The following is a 13,261-nucleotide window of genomic DNA, read 5'->3' on the forward strand; positions in this document are numbered from 1 at the left end:
GGATGATCTTGTGGGTACGGCGCTGACTGGACAGGGACTCAGGAGATCTGGATTCAGTTCCCGGCTCTGCCATAGACTCCCTGGGTGGCCCTGAGCCAGTCATTTAGGCCCAGATCCTCAAAGGTACCTAACTCCCATTGATTCAGGTGTCTAAATACCTTTTGAGGATCTAGACTTTACTCTCTCTCTGTGCCTCAATGCTCCATCTCTGCAAAAGAGATCGTCGGCTTTTCGTCTCTTTCGATGTGTCTACACGGTGCCTAGTTACAAAGGGTCCCTGGTATTGGGGGCCGCGGGTTATTTGGACACAATTAGTTGATCCTAATGTATTTTCCTCCCCACCATGGTGCATATTTCTCTGTAGCCCAGATGCCTTTGGAGAGTTTTCATCTCCTTCTGACGCATCAGACACTGGCCAATCCCAGAGACCAGGGCCCAATGCTGTGGGTGCCGGGCGTGTGTGTACCCTACGCTGCAGCTGAAAGGTGTCAGGCCCGGCCTGGGTTCGATGTACATGTGTTAGCTCTGCTAGAGCGAGCGCCTAAAATAACAAGGTAGCCGGAGCGGCTCGGGCTAGCTGCCCGAGTGAAACTCCGTCAGAGTTCCTCAGCACGTACTAGGTGGCTAGACTGAGCCGCTGCGGCTACGTTGTGATTTTAGGAACCAGGAAAGAGAGACGGAAGCAGACGGAAAACAAGCAAGATCTTACACTGGACACTCTTGGTCTTGTGCTAGGAGACAGGACAGAAGCTCCCAATCTCCCTTCTCTGGACCATTCAGTATTTTCGAGACTCTATCCTCTGCCCCCTGTTCGTGTCCTCTCGCAGGTGATGCTCCCAGTCCGTTCAATCTCTCTTTCTAGGAGAGTTTTCCCAGGTCCTCTGTCATTGGTGGCTCTGGGCCCCCCCTCCCCAGTTCTGCAATATCCCTTTGGAGATAGGTTGGCCGGTAGCCAGAAGAAGCCGCACCATTGAGGTATTACTCCCTTGAGTAAGCGGTGCAGGATTGGGCCCTGCACTGTTGGTTGTGGTTTGTTTCACAGTAACGCCCGACTGAGATCAGGGCGCCGTGGTGCTGGGTGCTCCACAGACAGCAAGAGACGTGGTCCCTGCCCTGACGATCTAGCTGTATATGTGGGGATCACTTGAAAGCCCTTAGGGGTGTGGCTCAATGTTAAAGGCACAGGCCCGCCGAGGTGCCTTGGAGTCGCTCTGCCTCTCTGGGGCACGCTGGGCAAGTTACTTTGCCGCTTGGTGCCTCAGTTTCCCCACCTGTCAACCAGGAGCATTACTGATGTCAGAGGGGTTGCTGTGAACTGGTGTTCGGAGAGCGCTTTGCAGTCCTCCCGTGAGAGGAGCCGTAGAGCGTCATGGGGCTTTCGGCTAATAGAAATGCGTCCCGGCTGAAAGCTAGGTAGTGGGGGGGGGAAAGGTTCGATCAAGCCTGGCAGTTTTTGAAGTGGAAATAGAGCAAGACTTTGAGAAATGAAGCCCTTTTCTGTGCTAGAAAATGACTCCGACGAGGGGATGGAAAGGGATCTTGATAAACCAGGAGAACTTCTGAGATAAATGCACCAGGGTCAGCTTCGCACTCATTTGCGCTGATGTAGCGTCATTCAGTACGAGCCCAGTTTAAAGGGATTTCGGAGCCTCTGCATCAAGGGTTTGAAAGGCACCTGGCTAGGGCCACTGGCTTGGGACTCAGGAGACCTGGGTTCTATTCCTGGCTCTGCCGCTGATGCCCCAGGTCACCCAGGGGAAGTCCCGTCGCCTCTTTGTGCCTCAGTTTCCCCTTTGTCTGCCTTGTCTAAGACATTTGAGGCAGCTGCTGATCTGATCTCAGCTGAGGCTTCATGGTGCTACAAATATTAACTGCTCACAAGTTTCTGGCTTCCAGCCTTGGCTAGCAGAGCACTCAGGCAGTTAGATCCAGTGGTCCCAGGTTCAATCCCCGCTGGCCATGACCCACCCTGGGGCGTTACGCTGCCATAATGCAGGTAACCAGCACCCGGGGTGCTGCTCAGTGGCTGTGTCTCTTCTCTCGAACCCCCAGCTCTGCGCAGCCCCCTGAGCGTGCCCAGCACCTACGCGTCTTCATTCGGGATGGTGCCCCACGCCGCCATCAACGGCGAGCTCGCTGCCCCCAGCACCTACGTGAGCATCCACCTCTCTCCGCAAGTCAGCGGGACGGTGATGTACGGACGGTCCCCTCTGGTGAGTCGCGGACGGGCCGGGGCAGAGGCCAGCTCCGCTCCAGCCGCCTCCTGCAAAGGCCCTTCTCCCCCCCACCCCCAAAATCCCATGTGTGTGCGGGGGATGGAGAGTAGCAGTGGTGACCTCAACAGGGGGCAGCTCAGTGCAGGGCATGGGCCAGCCAAATACAGTGGGGCACCTTCAGGGCCGGATTAACCTTTTGTGACCAAACATATCTGCGGGCCCCCATGGAGGCACGAGGAGGTCTGTCCCCAAAGCGAGGGGCCGGGCAGGGGCAATGGGGCGGGGCATGGCTGGGCGGCCCCGCTCTGCTCAGCGCGAGGGCACTATTTACAAACCGGCAGTTGCCAGACACATAGTGGCCCACCCGGCCCTGTGCTGCCAGCGTGCCCCTTGCCCTCGGGGGCAGGCCCATGCCATGCCACACGGCCCCCTCACCCAACACCTCCCCCCGACTCCCAGTGGCCAGAGCCCCCCTGGATCCACTATGGCCAGCGCCCCTCCAACCCCCGCACAAATGCACAGCGCACCACCACCCCTGCCCAGCGCCCCCCCACAGAACCCCCATTCCCTAGTGCCCCAATACACACATTTTCCCCACCCTCTGACACCCTAGCACCTCCCCCAGCCGGCACTGGGCACCTTTCTAATTAGGTGCCCGGCTCCCTGTGTGTGTGTGTGTGTGTGTGAGAGAGAGAGAGAGAGAGAGAGATGGCCCTTTGTCTCTTTGAAGATCTTCCCCCATTGGAACATGGCCGGGGCGGTGCCCTTTGCCACCAAGCCCTGGTCCCATCAGAGTTTTGCTGCCATCGTCAGAGGAAACAGGCTGCAGAGATAGCCAGAGAGGTTGTTCTAAGCCAGTCTTCGTGCAGGGTGGCCGGATACTGCTTGTCTGTAGGCCCAACTCCTGCGGCCCCTTCCCACCACGCCGCTTTGTGGACCAGGTTCCCTTTGCTTTGCAGGTGGCTTTTGAGTCTCACCCTCACCTGAGGGCTTCCACCGTCTCCTCCTCTCTGCCGGCCATCCCCGGTGGGAAACCGTAAGTGCAGCCAAATCTGTGCTGGGGGGCAGGGAGGAATCATGGAAACACCCCAGGGGGAGGTGGTGGGATGCAGGTCACCGAGCCAGGCACCCGCTGGCCCACGGCAGAATTCCGCACAGGAGCTCCTGCGTGAAGCCGGTAATAAACAGGTCAAGGCCAGGCTGCAGCCGGGAGGAAGGATGGCCCAGTGGTTAGGGCTCTGCTGTAAGACTCTTGAGCCCTGGGTTCAACTCCCTGCTCTGCCCCTGACTGAGTCGCGTCATTGTTCTGTGACTCAGTTTCCCCATCTGGGCGCTGGGATTTACGGCCCTGCCTCTTGGGGGGTGGGGCTGTCCGGACCAATACAAGCTGGGAGGGGCTCAGCTACCACAGTAATGGGGCTGGGTACCTCCCTGCCTGGAGAGCCCCTTCTTATCTAGCGTGTGACCCCCGCCCTCCCTGGCAGGGGAAATCCCCAGCACAGCCAGCCGGAAGCTCCGGGACAAAAGTGGGTGACAGAAGCCCAGACACGGAGCGTAATGCCCAGGAGGGCTGCGTCCCTTTAAGGCCTGCCAACACTTACCTGCCTCTCCCCCTCCTCCAGCGCCTACTCCTTCCACGTGAGCGCCGACGGGCAGATGCAGCCGGTCCCCTTCCCTCCCGACGCCCTCATCGGCACCGGCATCCCCCGGCACGCCCGCCAGCTCCACACCCTGACCCACGGCGAGGTGGTCTGCGCCGTCACCATCAGCAACTCCACCCAGCACGTCTACACGGGGGGCAAGGGCTGCGTGAAGGTGTGGGACGTGGGGCAGCCTGGGACCAAGACGCCCGTGGCGCAGCTGGACTGCCTGGTAAGGGGAAAGGGCATGGGGACAAAAGAGCTTCTGTTGGCTCCAACACAATTCCTTCCTACCCTTGAGGGCCAGATCCCTGGCTGGGGAAAATCGCTGAGGATCAGGCCCTATTTGCCCGCAGCAGCCGAAGGCACCGGGTCGATACGCACTGGAGATTGTCACTTAGTTTGTTGGAGTGGCACCTTCTCCAAGGCCCCTCTTGGCTGGTAGACTGGACCATAGAGTTTGAACTCAGGATCCCCCAGTTGTAGTTCTGGCTTTGCTGCTGTGTGCCCACCATGGGCTGGGCTGTGTGTGTGTGTGAAGCCCTGCCTCAGTTTCCCCTGTCGAGCTGCCAAAGGAACCTTTCCCAGGCGATGGTGGGAAATGATCTCTGTGTGCGTCGGCTGGGGCCGTTCCAGGCCCGCTTCCCCGGCGCGTCGGGAGCATCGGCGGGCACTGGAATTGCTCCTTCGCTAGAAAACCCTCATCAAAAGGAAGAGCAATTAATATTTGAGCTGCCCCCCGGGGCCCTGCTCATTAGCATGCCAGAGACTCCGGCGCTCCTGCCATGACTGGAAGGTGCTGTGGAGCGTGGCAGGACGGCTCATGGCTGCAGCACTGGGGGAGGAAGGGGGGGCACTTGCTCTCCTCCCATCTCTGACCAGTTTTTGTCCCTCGTGCCACCCCCCCCACACACACACACATACACTGGGGCTTTTCTGCTTCCGAGGCCTCCATGTGCAATGCCACGACCGCGCCAGCAAGCGCAGGGGTGTACGCCAGCCAGGCCAGGCCGAGGAGAGCCACAGGCTGCTTTGGAAGGTAGGGCTGCTGGGGAGGGGCCATCGGGAAGAACTCCAAGGTATTTTGGCTCCTAACGCCCTGTGCGGAGGCCGCCAGCCGGGGTGGGGGGAAGCACGGCCTAGCGTGGAAACTGGTGGCCTCAAATGCCCGTATCTGAAAGGCCTAATCCCAGTGAAATTTCCTTAAGCCCCAAGCCCACGGGCCGGCGGCAAAGTGTCCCAAGAGCGGCGGGTCTGGGACTGAAGCGGCAGCAGCTTGGGGTCACTGCAGCACCGGGCCGGATGCTGCGGTGCTGGGCATGTTAGAGGGGGGCTGGGCAGGTTTGGCTGACCGTGGTATGTGCTGAGAGCTCCCTGTGCTTTGCACTGCTGTTAAGAGCCTGCGTGGGGCGCTCTCTGTCTCCCCCAGGCCTCAGAAGCCCTGACCGGAATGGAAGGTAAAACAGGCCAGTCTCTGTAACTGGGCACTGACACCCTCAGGCATGCGGGACAACGAATGGGCTTGTGTGTCAGACGTTGGCCGGGGCTTCAGGAGATCCGGGTTTAATTCCCGGCTCTGCCACTGACTCCCTGTCTGAGCTCGGGCAAGTCATTTAATTGCCTGTGTTCCAATTGTAAACCCTTGGGGCCAGAGCCCTGTGTGCGCGCGCGTGCAGCACCTAGCACCGTGGGGCCACTAGGCAAAGAACAACAGCTTGTTGTCAATGGCTTGATGCTGAGACCGGACCCTGGGCTGCTTTGCCAAGGGCCCTAGACTCTTGGCAATGGGCAGGACACTGGGTCAGGTGGGGGGGGAAGCAGAGGTGGGGAACTGGGCTGCTTTGGAGTAAGGCCCGGAGCGCTTTAGAGCGGGCGGCTGAGCCCTGCAGGGTGAATTCCATTGACCTCCACTGAGTCCCTGGCACAGGTGGCACTGAGAGGCTGCAGGCCTGCCGCTGGCCTCGGGGCTCTGACCCAAAGCCTGCTGAAATCAGGGGAGACTTTCCACTGACCCTTAAGGGGCGCTGGATCAGGGACCCCCCCACTCCGCAGTGACTGGCTTTAAGGCCGCTCCTCCCTCTCCCTTCCCCAGAACCGCGACAACTACATCCGCTCCTGCAAGCTCCTCCCGGACGGGCGCAGCCTCATCGTGGGGGGGGAGGCCAGCACCTTGTCCATCTGGGACCTGGCCGCGCCCACCCCCCGCATCAAGGCGGAGCTGACCTCCTCGGCGCCCGCCTGCTACGCCCTGGCCATCAGCCCCGACGCCAAGGTCTGCTTCTCCTGCTGCAGCGATGGCAACATCGTGGTGTGGGACCTGCAGAACCAGACGATGGTCAGGTGAGCCCCCCCCACACACACACACATGTATCTCGCAGGGCCTTCCCTGTACAGCATGCGGCTGGGATCGGCTGGATAACCTTTGCCTCTCGTTGCTGGTTGGCGACGGTCAGACTTAAGGGTGCCTGGGCTGCTAGTGTGGGACCCGCAGAACCAGACTCTGGTCAGGTGAGCGCCGGGGTTTGCCTTCCCGGGCTGCAATACGGTGCGGCTGGCTAGCGCTGGAGAGGGGAGGTGCTGCCTGCCCCCTGGCCACAGGACCCGAACCTGCAGCAGGCGACGGTGCCTGACGGCCGCGCTCTCCCCTCCAGGCAGTTCCAGGGCCACACGGACGGCGCCAGCTGCATCGATATCTCCAACTACGGCACCAAGCTGTGGACGGGGGGGCTGGATAACACGGTGCGGTGCTGGGACCTGCGGGAGGGGCGCCAGCTGCAGCAGCACGATTTCAGCTCCCAGGTAGGTGGGCGATGGGGCGCCGCAGAGCCCGAGCGGGTGGGGGAGGGCACTGCGCTCTCCCCTCCCCCGGAGAGCCAGCCGGGCAGGGACCCGTTTCCTGGGGCCTGACTCTGCCTTCTCCCCAGATCTTCTCGCTGGGTTACTGTCCCTCGGGGGAGTGGCTGGCCGTCGGCATGGAGAGCAGCAACGTGGAGATCCTGCACGTGGCCAAGCCGGAGAAATACCAGCTCCACCTCCACGAGAGCTGCGTCCTCTCCCTCAAATTCGCCTCCTGCGGTAGGAGTGTGGGCAAGTGCAGAGGCGGGCTCGGGCCGGCCGAGTGGTTGCATGGCCTAGTGGGCAGAGCAGTGGCGGGGACTCGGGAAAAGGCATCTGTTCCTGGCTCTGCCGCTGCCCTGCTGGGTGCCCTTGGGTCAGTTACTGCCTCGCTCCGTGCCTCAGTTTCCCCTCCCACCCGAGGTCCATGGAGCTGATTAGCTCTTTGGAGCAGGGTCAGTTTCCCCTACGTGTCTGTGCAGCTCCGGCACAAGGGGAACCCAACCTCGGTTGTGGGCTGGAGTTGCTAATGGCGCACACATCTCATCTGAGCGTGAAGTCGCCAGCCCCGGAACACGGAATGGAACTTGGAAGGCTGTGTGGGTGGGAATCCATGTTTACAGGCAGGCTGAAAGTTTATCCAGCCCGGGCTGTGCTTTTGATGCTCCCGGTGCATCGTCCTCTGCTCCCAGGGCAGGTGGCTGCTTGTGGGATGCTGTTGGAATCCCCCACCCCTATGGGCAGCCTCTCCCCTTTCGCTGAATCTCTCGACCAGGCACGTGACAGTCCCCCGCTGACCCATTGGACTCTCCCGCTGCAGGTAAATGGTTCGTGAGCACAGGGAAGGACAACCTGCTGAACGCCTGGAGGACGCCCTACGGAGCCAGCATCTTCCAGGTGAGGAAGGGGCACTCTGCCGGGAGGCCCATTCTGTTTAAATCCCTTGCCCCCGGCAATGCATAGAGTGGAAACAACTGCCCAGCCCATCCGTAGCTGCCCCAAAGCCAGGATCATAGATTCCAGAGCCAGACAGAACTCTGGTCTGACCTCCTGCACGACGCAGAACAGGAGTGTCCTGAATTCATTCCTGATGGACACAGAGCATCAGTTAAATCAGTGGGAGGCTTTTCCCTTGGTTTTAATGACCCTTAGCGCCAGCTTTCCCTGCCAGGTGGAGATCGGGGAGTGCTGAGAGAAAGAAAGTTGGGCTTCGATTTTAACTCACCGCAGAACAAGGCCTGTCTTTGCCACTGGTCCCCCTGGCCCTGCTCTCTCAGCCCCCACCCCCCCTGTTATCCCACTATCGAGGCCACCCAGGGCAGGTTCCCTCTCCTAACCTCCACCCCCTCTCAGTCCAAAGAGTCCTCGTCGGTGCTAAGCTGCGACATCTCGATCAACGACAAGTTCATCGTCACGGGCTCCGGCGACAAGAAAGCCACCGTCTACGAAGTGGTGTACTGAAGGGTGTGCGCGGGGGTGGCCGGGACCGAGCTGTACCGTGACCAAAACCCCAGCGCCACCCGGGGCAGCCTTTCCAACCACCCGCTGTGGCCTCCGAAGGCGGCGTGCGCCGGGAGTGGGGCCCCTCCCCACCGCGTCAGCTGCAGAGCGGCCCGAGAGCCTCCCGGGCTCGGAGGTGGGACCTGTCAGTGCTTCCTTAGGCTGAGTGCGCAAACAGGTGCAGGCGGATGGAGACACGAGACGCCTCGCTTCCTTTCTGCATCTTCCACGCTGCCTCCCAGGGGCAGATGTGGGGGAGTAAGGACTAGCCGGGATCTGACCGGAGAGGCCGGGCCTGAGCGGCTTCCCAGCTCGGGGACTAGCAATGGCCGGCTCCTAAGGCACGGAGGGGAGTGGCTACAGGTGCAAGCGATGCTGTTCTCACTCAGCGAGCGAAGGGGCTGCCGCCTGCCACTTCTCCCACATTATTGCTACTGATTTAATGACGCCAATTTTCTGTTGAGAAAACAGCTGTAATTTCTCCTCGGTAAATAAATGTATTTAACAGGCCGCGGTTTCAATCCCTGCCTAATGAAACGTGTGGATTTTCCGCGTGGCGGGGGACAAACAGGGGGCCCAGTTCAGCACGTTGATTTGCCATGTCAAACCGAGCCTGGAAAAACGTGGGGAAGACGGGCCCCGGGCTGCTAACGAGACCCCTCCTCCATGAGCGTTCTGCCCGGATTACAGCCAGAGCGCCCCCCCCCCCCCCGAAACGCACCCGCTGCTTCAGTGACTTGGTGGAAAAGGAGCCGGCGTCTGCCCTAGAGATGCTGGTGATGGCTGGGTCCTCTCGCTGGGGGCGGGGTAGGGTGGTGGGGCTGAACTGGGTGAGCTCTGCTACTGCCTCTCTGGGTGACCTTGGGCAGGTCACTTCCTCTCCTGAGGCCTCAGTCCCTCAGCTGTAAAATGGTTCCCAGGCTTTTGGGGGTTTACTGTGAGCTCTTCAGTGCAGGGCCTCCCCCTCCCCACCCCTCCCCCTTGGGGGATGCGCAGTGCCTAGGGTTGCCAATGCTCCCGCATTGGCCAGGAGTCTCCTGAAATCAGCTTCAATCTCCTGGTTGCCATTGAAAGCAATCTGGTAGATTTTACTAGGCCAAAAGTCCGGTTGGCGGGGGTGGGGCAGCGGGGCTAAGGCAGGCTCCCTACCTGCCCTGGCAGCGCGCAGCTCCCGGAAGGGGTGGCATGTCCCTGCAGCTCCTAGGCGCAGGCAGGGGCGGCCGGTGGGGGTCTCTGTACGCCAACTCCGTAGCTCCCATTGGCCAGGAACTGTGGCCAATGGGAGCTGGGGGGGCAGTGCCTGCAGGCAGGGGCAGTGCACAGAGCCACCTGGCTGCCCCTAGGAGCCACAGGGGCACGCCGCTGCTTCTGGGAGCAGCCGGAGATCAGCGCTACCCAGAGCCTGCCACCCCCTGCCCCAGCCCTGAGCCCCCTCCTACACCCAAACGCCCTCCCAGAGCCTGCAACCCCGCCCCCCTGCCCCAGACCGGTGAAAGTGAACAAGGGAGGGAGGGGGAAATGGAGTGAGAAGGGGCAGGGCCAGGGGGCAGGGCAAGTGGGTTTGGGTTTGTGCCATTAGACAGTTGGCAACTTCAGCAGTGCCTAGCACCACCGTGGGGCCCAATCTGAGAGGCGGGAGGTGCTAATTAGGAAAATAGTACAGCTGGCTCTAAAGCCCGAACATCAAGAGCCTCCTACAACGCTCTATGGACTAATTAAAGCAGGAGTAGGCCCCGCAGCTAGGGGGCAGGGAGATGGGATGGGGGGGGGGGGTTGTCTATCTTTCCAGGGCGTGAGACTTAAGGAGCAGCAGAGGCTGCAGGCGACATGCTGGAGAAAGAAACAGCGGCTGAAGGGCGGCCTGGAGCCTCGGCTGTGCCCGTTAGAGCCAGGGCAGCGGCATTGGCGGCAGCCACATGGGGCAGAGTGCGTGGCGGCTCGTAACGGCCGGCCGCAGCGATGCCCTGCGGCCGAGAGCCTGCAACTGCCAGCCACCGGAGAACCAGGCCCCGGCCACGGCTTAGGAGCCTGCGTCTGAGCGGACGCGAGGCTCCCCCATCCATTGCACAGCAGGAGAACAAACCCCAGCCTCAGCGGCGGGAGAGTCCGGTTCGAGGCCTTGCTCGGCCTGATGCAGAATCTTTTCCGGCCCAGCTCACTGCAAGTCAGGGAGAGGAGGGTATTCAAAGTTAGGGTGGCCCCCGCTCAGGCCCATCCATGGCGGTACAGCGTGTGCGTCCGCAACCCCACGACTGTCCTGCTACCTGGAACCAGGTATGGCTTCAACTTTGCCAAAAAGGGACCTTTCAGTGCCAGCGGGAGCTACCCTGGCCGGGACCACAGGTTCAGGGAAGGCTGCTACCGCCCAGGTGCAGGTGGAGCTAGAATACCAGGAACACTTGGGCCATGAGGCAAACCTACCTGAGTTCAGAGTGCCCCTTGGTGCCTTCCCACCCCCATCCCTTTCACCAGCTTCCTTGCCAGGACACAACGCCATCGCCAAGGCCCCTTGCCCAGCCGAAGACAGGCTGGAGCAGCCGAGCCCGAGGCCAGCCAGCGTGAGTCACTAGCAGCCCCTGCCCACCAAAGAGGAAAAACAGGTTTCGAGACAGCTGAATGGAGGGCGGATCCAGTCGGGCTGATCTGCCACCCACCTCTCCAGCCCTTGCCAACTCAGCACGCCCTCGCTTAGCTTCGAAGCCAAGGAGCTCATGCTGAAAGAGCAGCCCCCTTTCTGGACCTTGGCCACAAGGGGCCTGGTCCTGGGGGGAGTGGAGTCTCCCTCCCGCGCTCAGCTAGAACTTGGGCTTCTCCCGTCACCCCCGAGCTGGGGCAAGAGGCCATTGCCCAGGACAAGAGGGTGAAGGACTGGATGGCCGCATCCTGGGCAGGGGAAGCTGCAGAGACCAGGTGGCTCAGTGTACAGCACCTGGGCTGGAGATCACTGCAGTGGGGCTTTCAGCACCCATCCCTGTAGGACGTGGATACCACCGCAGCTCACCACCCGCACCTGCTGCTTCTGTAGATTTGAGCAACTTCTACTGTCTCTCCCCTTGCTGGGGGAACGCGCTGTCTAAGTCTGCTTCTGCGCGCGGCCTCATCACGAAGACACACCGGCGGAAGCCCAAGCACAGCTGTAACCCTTCCCTTCCCTTCCCTTCCTTCTCCCAGCCCTGGCCTAAGGGCAAGGGGAGGCTGGCGCTGTGGTGCCAGAGGGAGCAAAGCATGTAGGAAAACACACCCGAGTGCTGCACTGGATTGAAATGAGTGTGTGTGCACCAGACCGCTGCCCACGCAGTGTAGACGGCTCTCTGGCATTATTAATACCGAGCACTTTGCAGGAGTTGCTCTCAAACCATTTTACAAAGGTCACCACCAGCCCCATTTTACAGGTGGGGAAGCGATTTGCCCAACGTCAGCGGCAGAAAAGGGGCTAAAACCCAGCACCGCTCAGTGCTCTAGGCGCTCACTCGCGCTGCCTTCTTCTTCAAAAGCTCTCTGGGTGGGAGAGACAGCTCACCCTTAGGCCCCGCTCGCCCCACAGCGGCAGAAGGTCCCTCCCTCAGAGACAGGGCAGTAGCAGGGAATTCAGACTGAAGGATGATCCTCAACGCCCAGCCCTTGTAATCCCAGTTCACCGCTGATACCACAACCGCAGCCTGAGCATTCCCGGCTGTGCCAAACGGGAGCATAAAGGCAGGGGGCGGGAAGCCGGCGCTGGAGCCAGTTGAAAATCTGACAAATCCCCGCCCCAAACAAAAAAGGGCCATTTTGTTTTAGCCAGTTTCCTGGAACCGTAGCCCCTGGCTGAGAATTTCAGCCGGAAGGTGGGGCAGGTTCAGGCTGGAATTTCTAGGCAGAGCCTGGGCTCCAGCCCTCACTCGGGACACGGGAGTAAAAAGGCTGTTTCAAAACCCCACTCTGCACTATTCAGAGCGGGGACAAGAGCCGGGAGGGCCCAGGCAGTTGCCCCAACTCCTGGGCTAGTGGCCATTCTGGCCGGCAAGGCCAGTTCTAGCATAAAAGTTCCAGAGGTCGCGGTTCTCCTCCCCCCCCCCACAACAGAATAAAAATCTTTAAAATGTCCACTGCTTAGCCCCTGTCACCACCACCAAACAGACTAGTTGTTTTCTGGCCAGGCTGAGCCGGTGTTTCCAGCTATAGCAGGGTAGAAAGCCAGAAGTCAGGGCAGGCAGCCAGCAGTTTGCACAGACACACACCTGCAGGAGGGGGAAGGCAGGCCTTGTAACTAGGGCAGCCATCAGAACACCCTCCCCCGCCCCCCCCATACTTCCTGAAGCAGAGAGCTCCCCCCCAACACAGAGTAAGTAGGGGGGGGGGGGGGGAGAAGGAGGGAAATGTTTTTGCTCAAGGCTTGGGCCCAAGGAGGCTGACGTACACACACAGGCTGCACTTGGCCGAGACCCCGGCCTGGAGGCAGCACCAGATGCCAGCTGGAAGGGTAAATCGCTGCAGGGACCTGTCGTGTTCCTGGTGAGTGCCAGGCGGGAAGTAGTGGCAGATCCACCTTGGCAGAAGGAGCAGGGGGTGGGGGGGGGGGGGGCACAGAACTGTGCCCAGCTCCGTAGCTATACCCCCCCGGGAGGCACATGCACTTGGGGGAAGCAGGCCCTGCCCATCAGTCGTCTTGCAGGTGGCTGAAAAGAGGAGCAAGGGAGTTACAAGAGAGCTTCCCCCCCCCCGCCCCCCAGCAGCTAGGGATGGGGACTGCTTCCATCCCCCTCGATTTTGCTATTTGCTCCCACGCTCAGAGCATCTGGAGCTAGGAACCCCAGCCAGACACAGACCCTACAAGCAGCCCTCTCCCCCTCTGCACCAGCTAGGCCAAAGCAGAACTCCACAGGACATTGGCGCCAGCCCCTGGTGCTCGCACATCTTTCTGCAGAAGAGACAGAAAACCTGAAGCAGGGCAGGGGCCCCTTCCAGCTAGGGCGCCGTGTTCCCTACCTACACCATGAAACCAGGGGCTTTGCCTCTGGTCAGTTACACGCCTCCTGTCCAGAGCCTTGTCCTGGCTCCCAAGAGACCCAGAGCCAGCAATCTAAGCAG

General features: G+C 60.8%; 1 protein-coding gene across 8 annotated transcripts in view; it reads left to right on the plus strand.

The window, feature by feature from the left end:
* Nucleotides 1–8,701, plus strand: part of TLE2 (TLE family member 2, transcriptional corepressor) — a 35,023-nt gene extending 26,322 nt beyond the window's left edge. For all 8 annotated transcript variants that reach the window (XM_008168805.4, XM_008168806.4, XM_008168807.4 and 5 more), the window contains 8 exons: nucleotides 2,053–2,213; nucleotides 3,176–3,252; nucleotides 3,839–4,088; nucleotides 5,949–6,196; nucleotides 6,508–6,655; nucleotides 6,781–6,931; nucleotides 7,512–7,588; nucleotides 8,045–8,701. In XM_008168805.4, coding sequence (XP_008167027.2) covers nucleotides 2,053–2,213; nucleotides 3,176–3,252; nucleotides 3,839–4,088; nucleotides 5,949–6,196; nucleotides 6,508–6,655; nucleotides 6,781–6,931; nucleotides 7,512–7,588; nucleotides 8,045–8,152 — 1,220 coding nt within the window. In that variant the 3' untranslated portion in view covers nucleotides 8,153–8,701. The remainder of the gene's footprint in view (nucleotides 1–2,052; nucleotides 2,214–3,175; nucleotides 3,253–3,838; nucleotides 4,089–5,948; nucleotides 6,197–6,507; nucleotides 6,656–6,780; nucleotides 6,932–7,511; nucleotides 7,589–8,044) is intronic.
* Nucleotides 8,702–13,261: the final 4,560 nt, after the last annotated feature.

Source organism: Chrysemys picta, chromosome 25, assembly GCF_011386835.1.
Source record: "Chrysemys picta bellii isolate R12L10 chromosome 25, ASM1138683v2, whole genome shotgun sequence".
NCBI classification, from domain to species: Eukaryota; Metazoa; Chordata; order Testudines; family Emydidae; genus Chrysemys; species Chrysemys picta.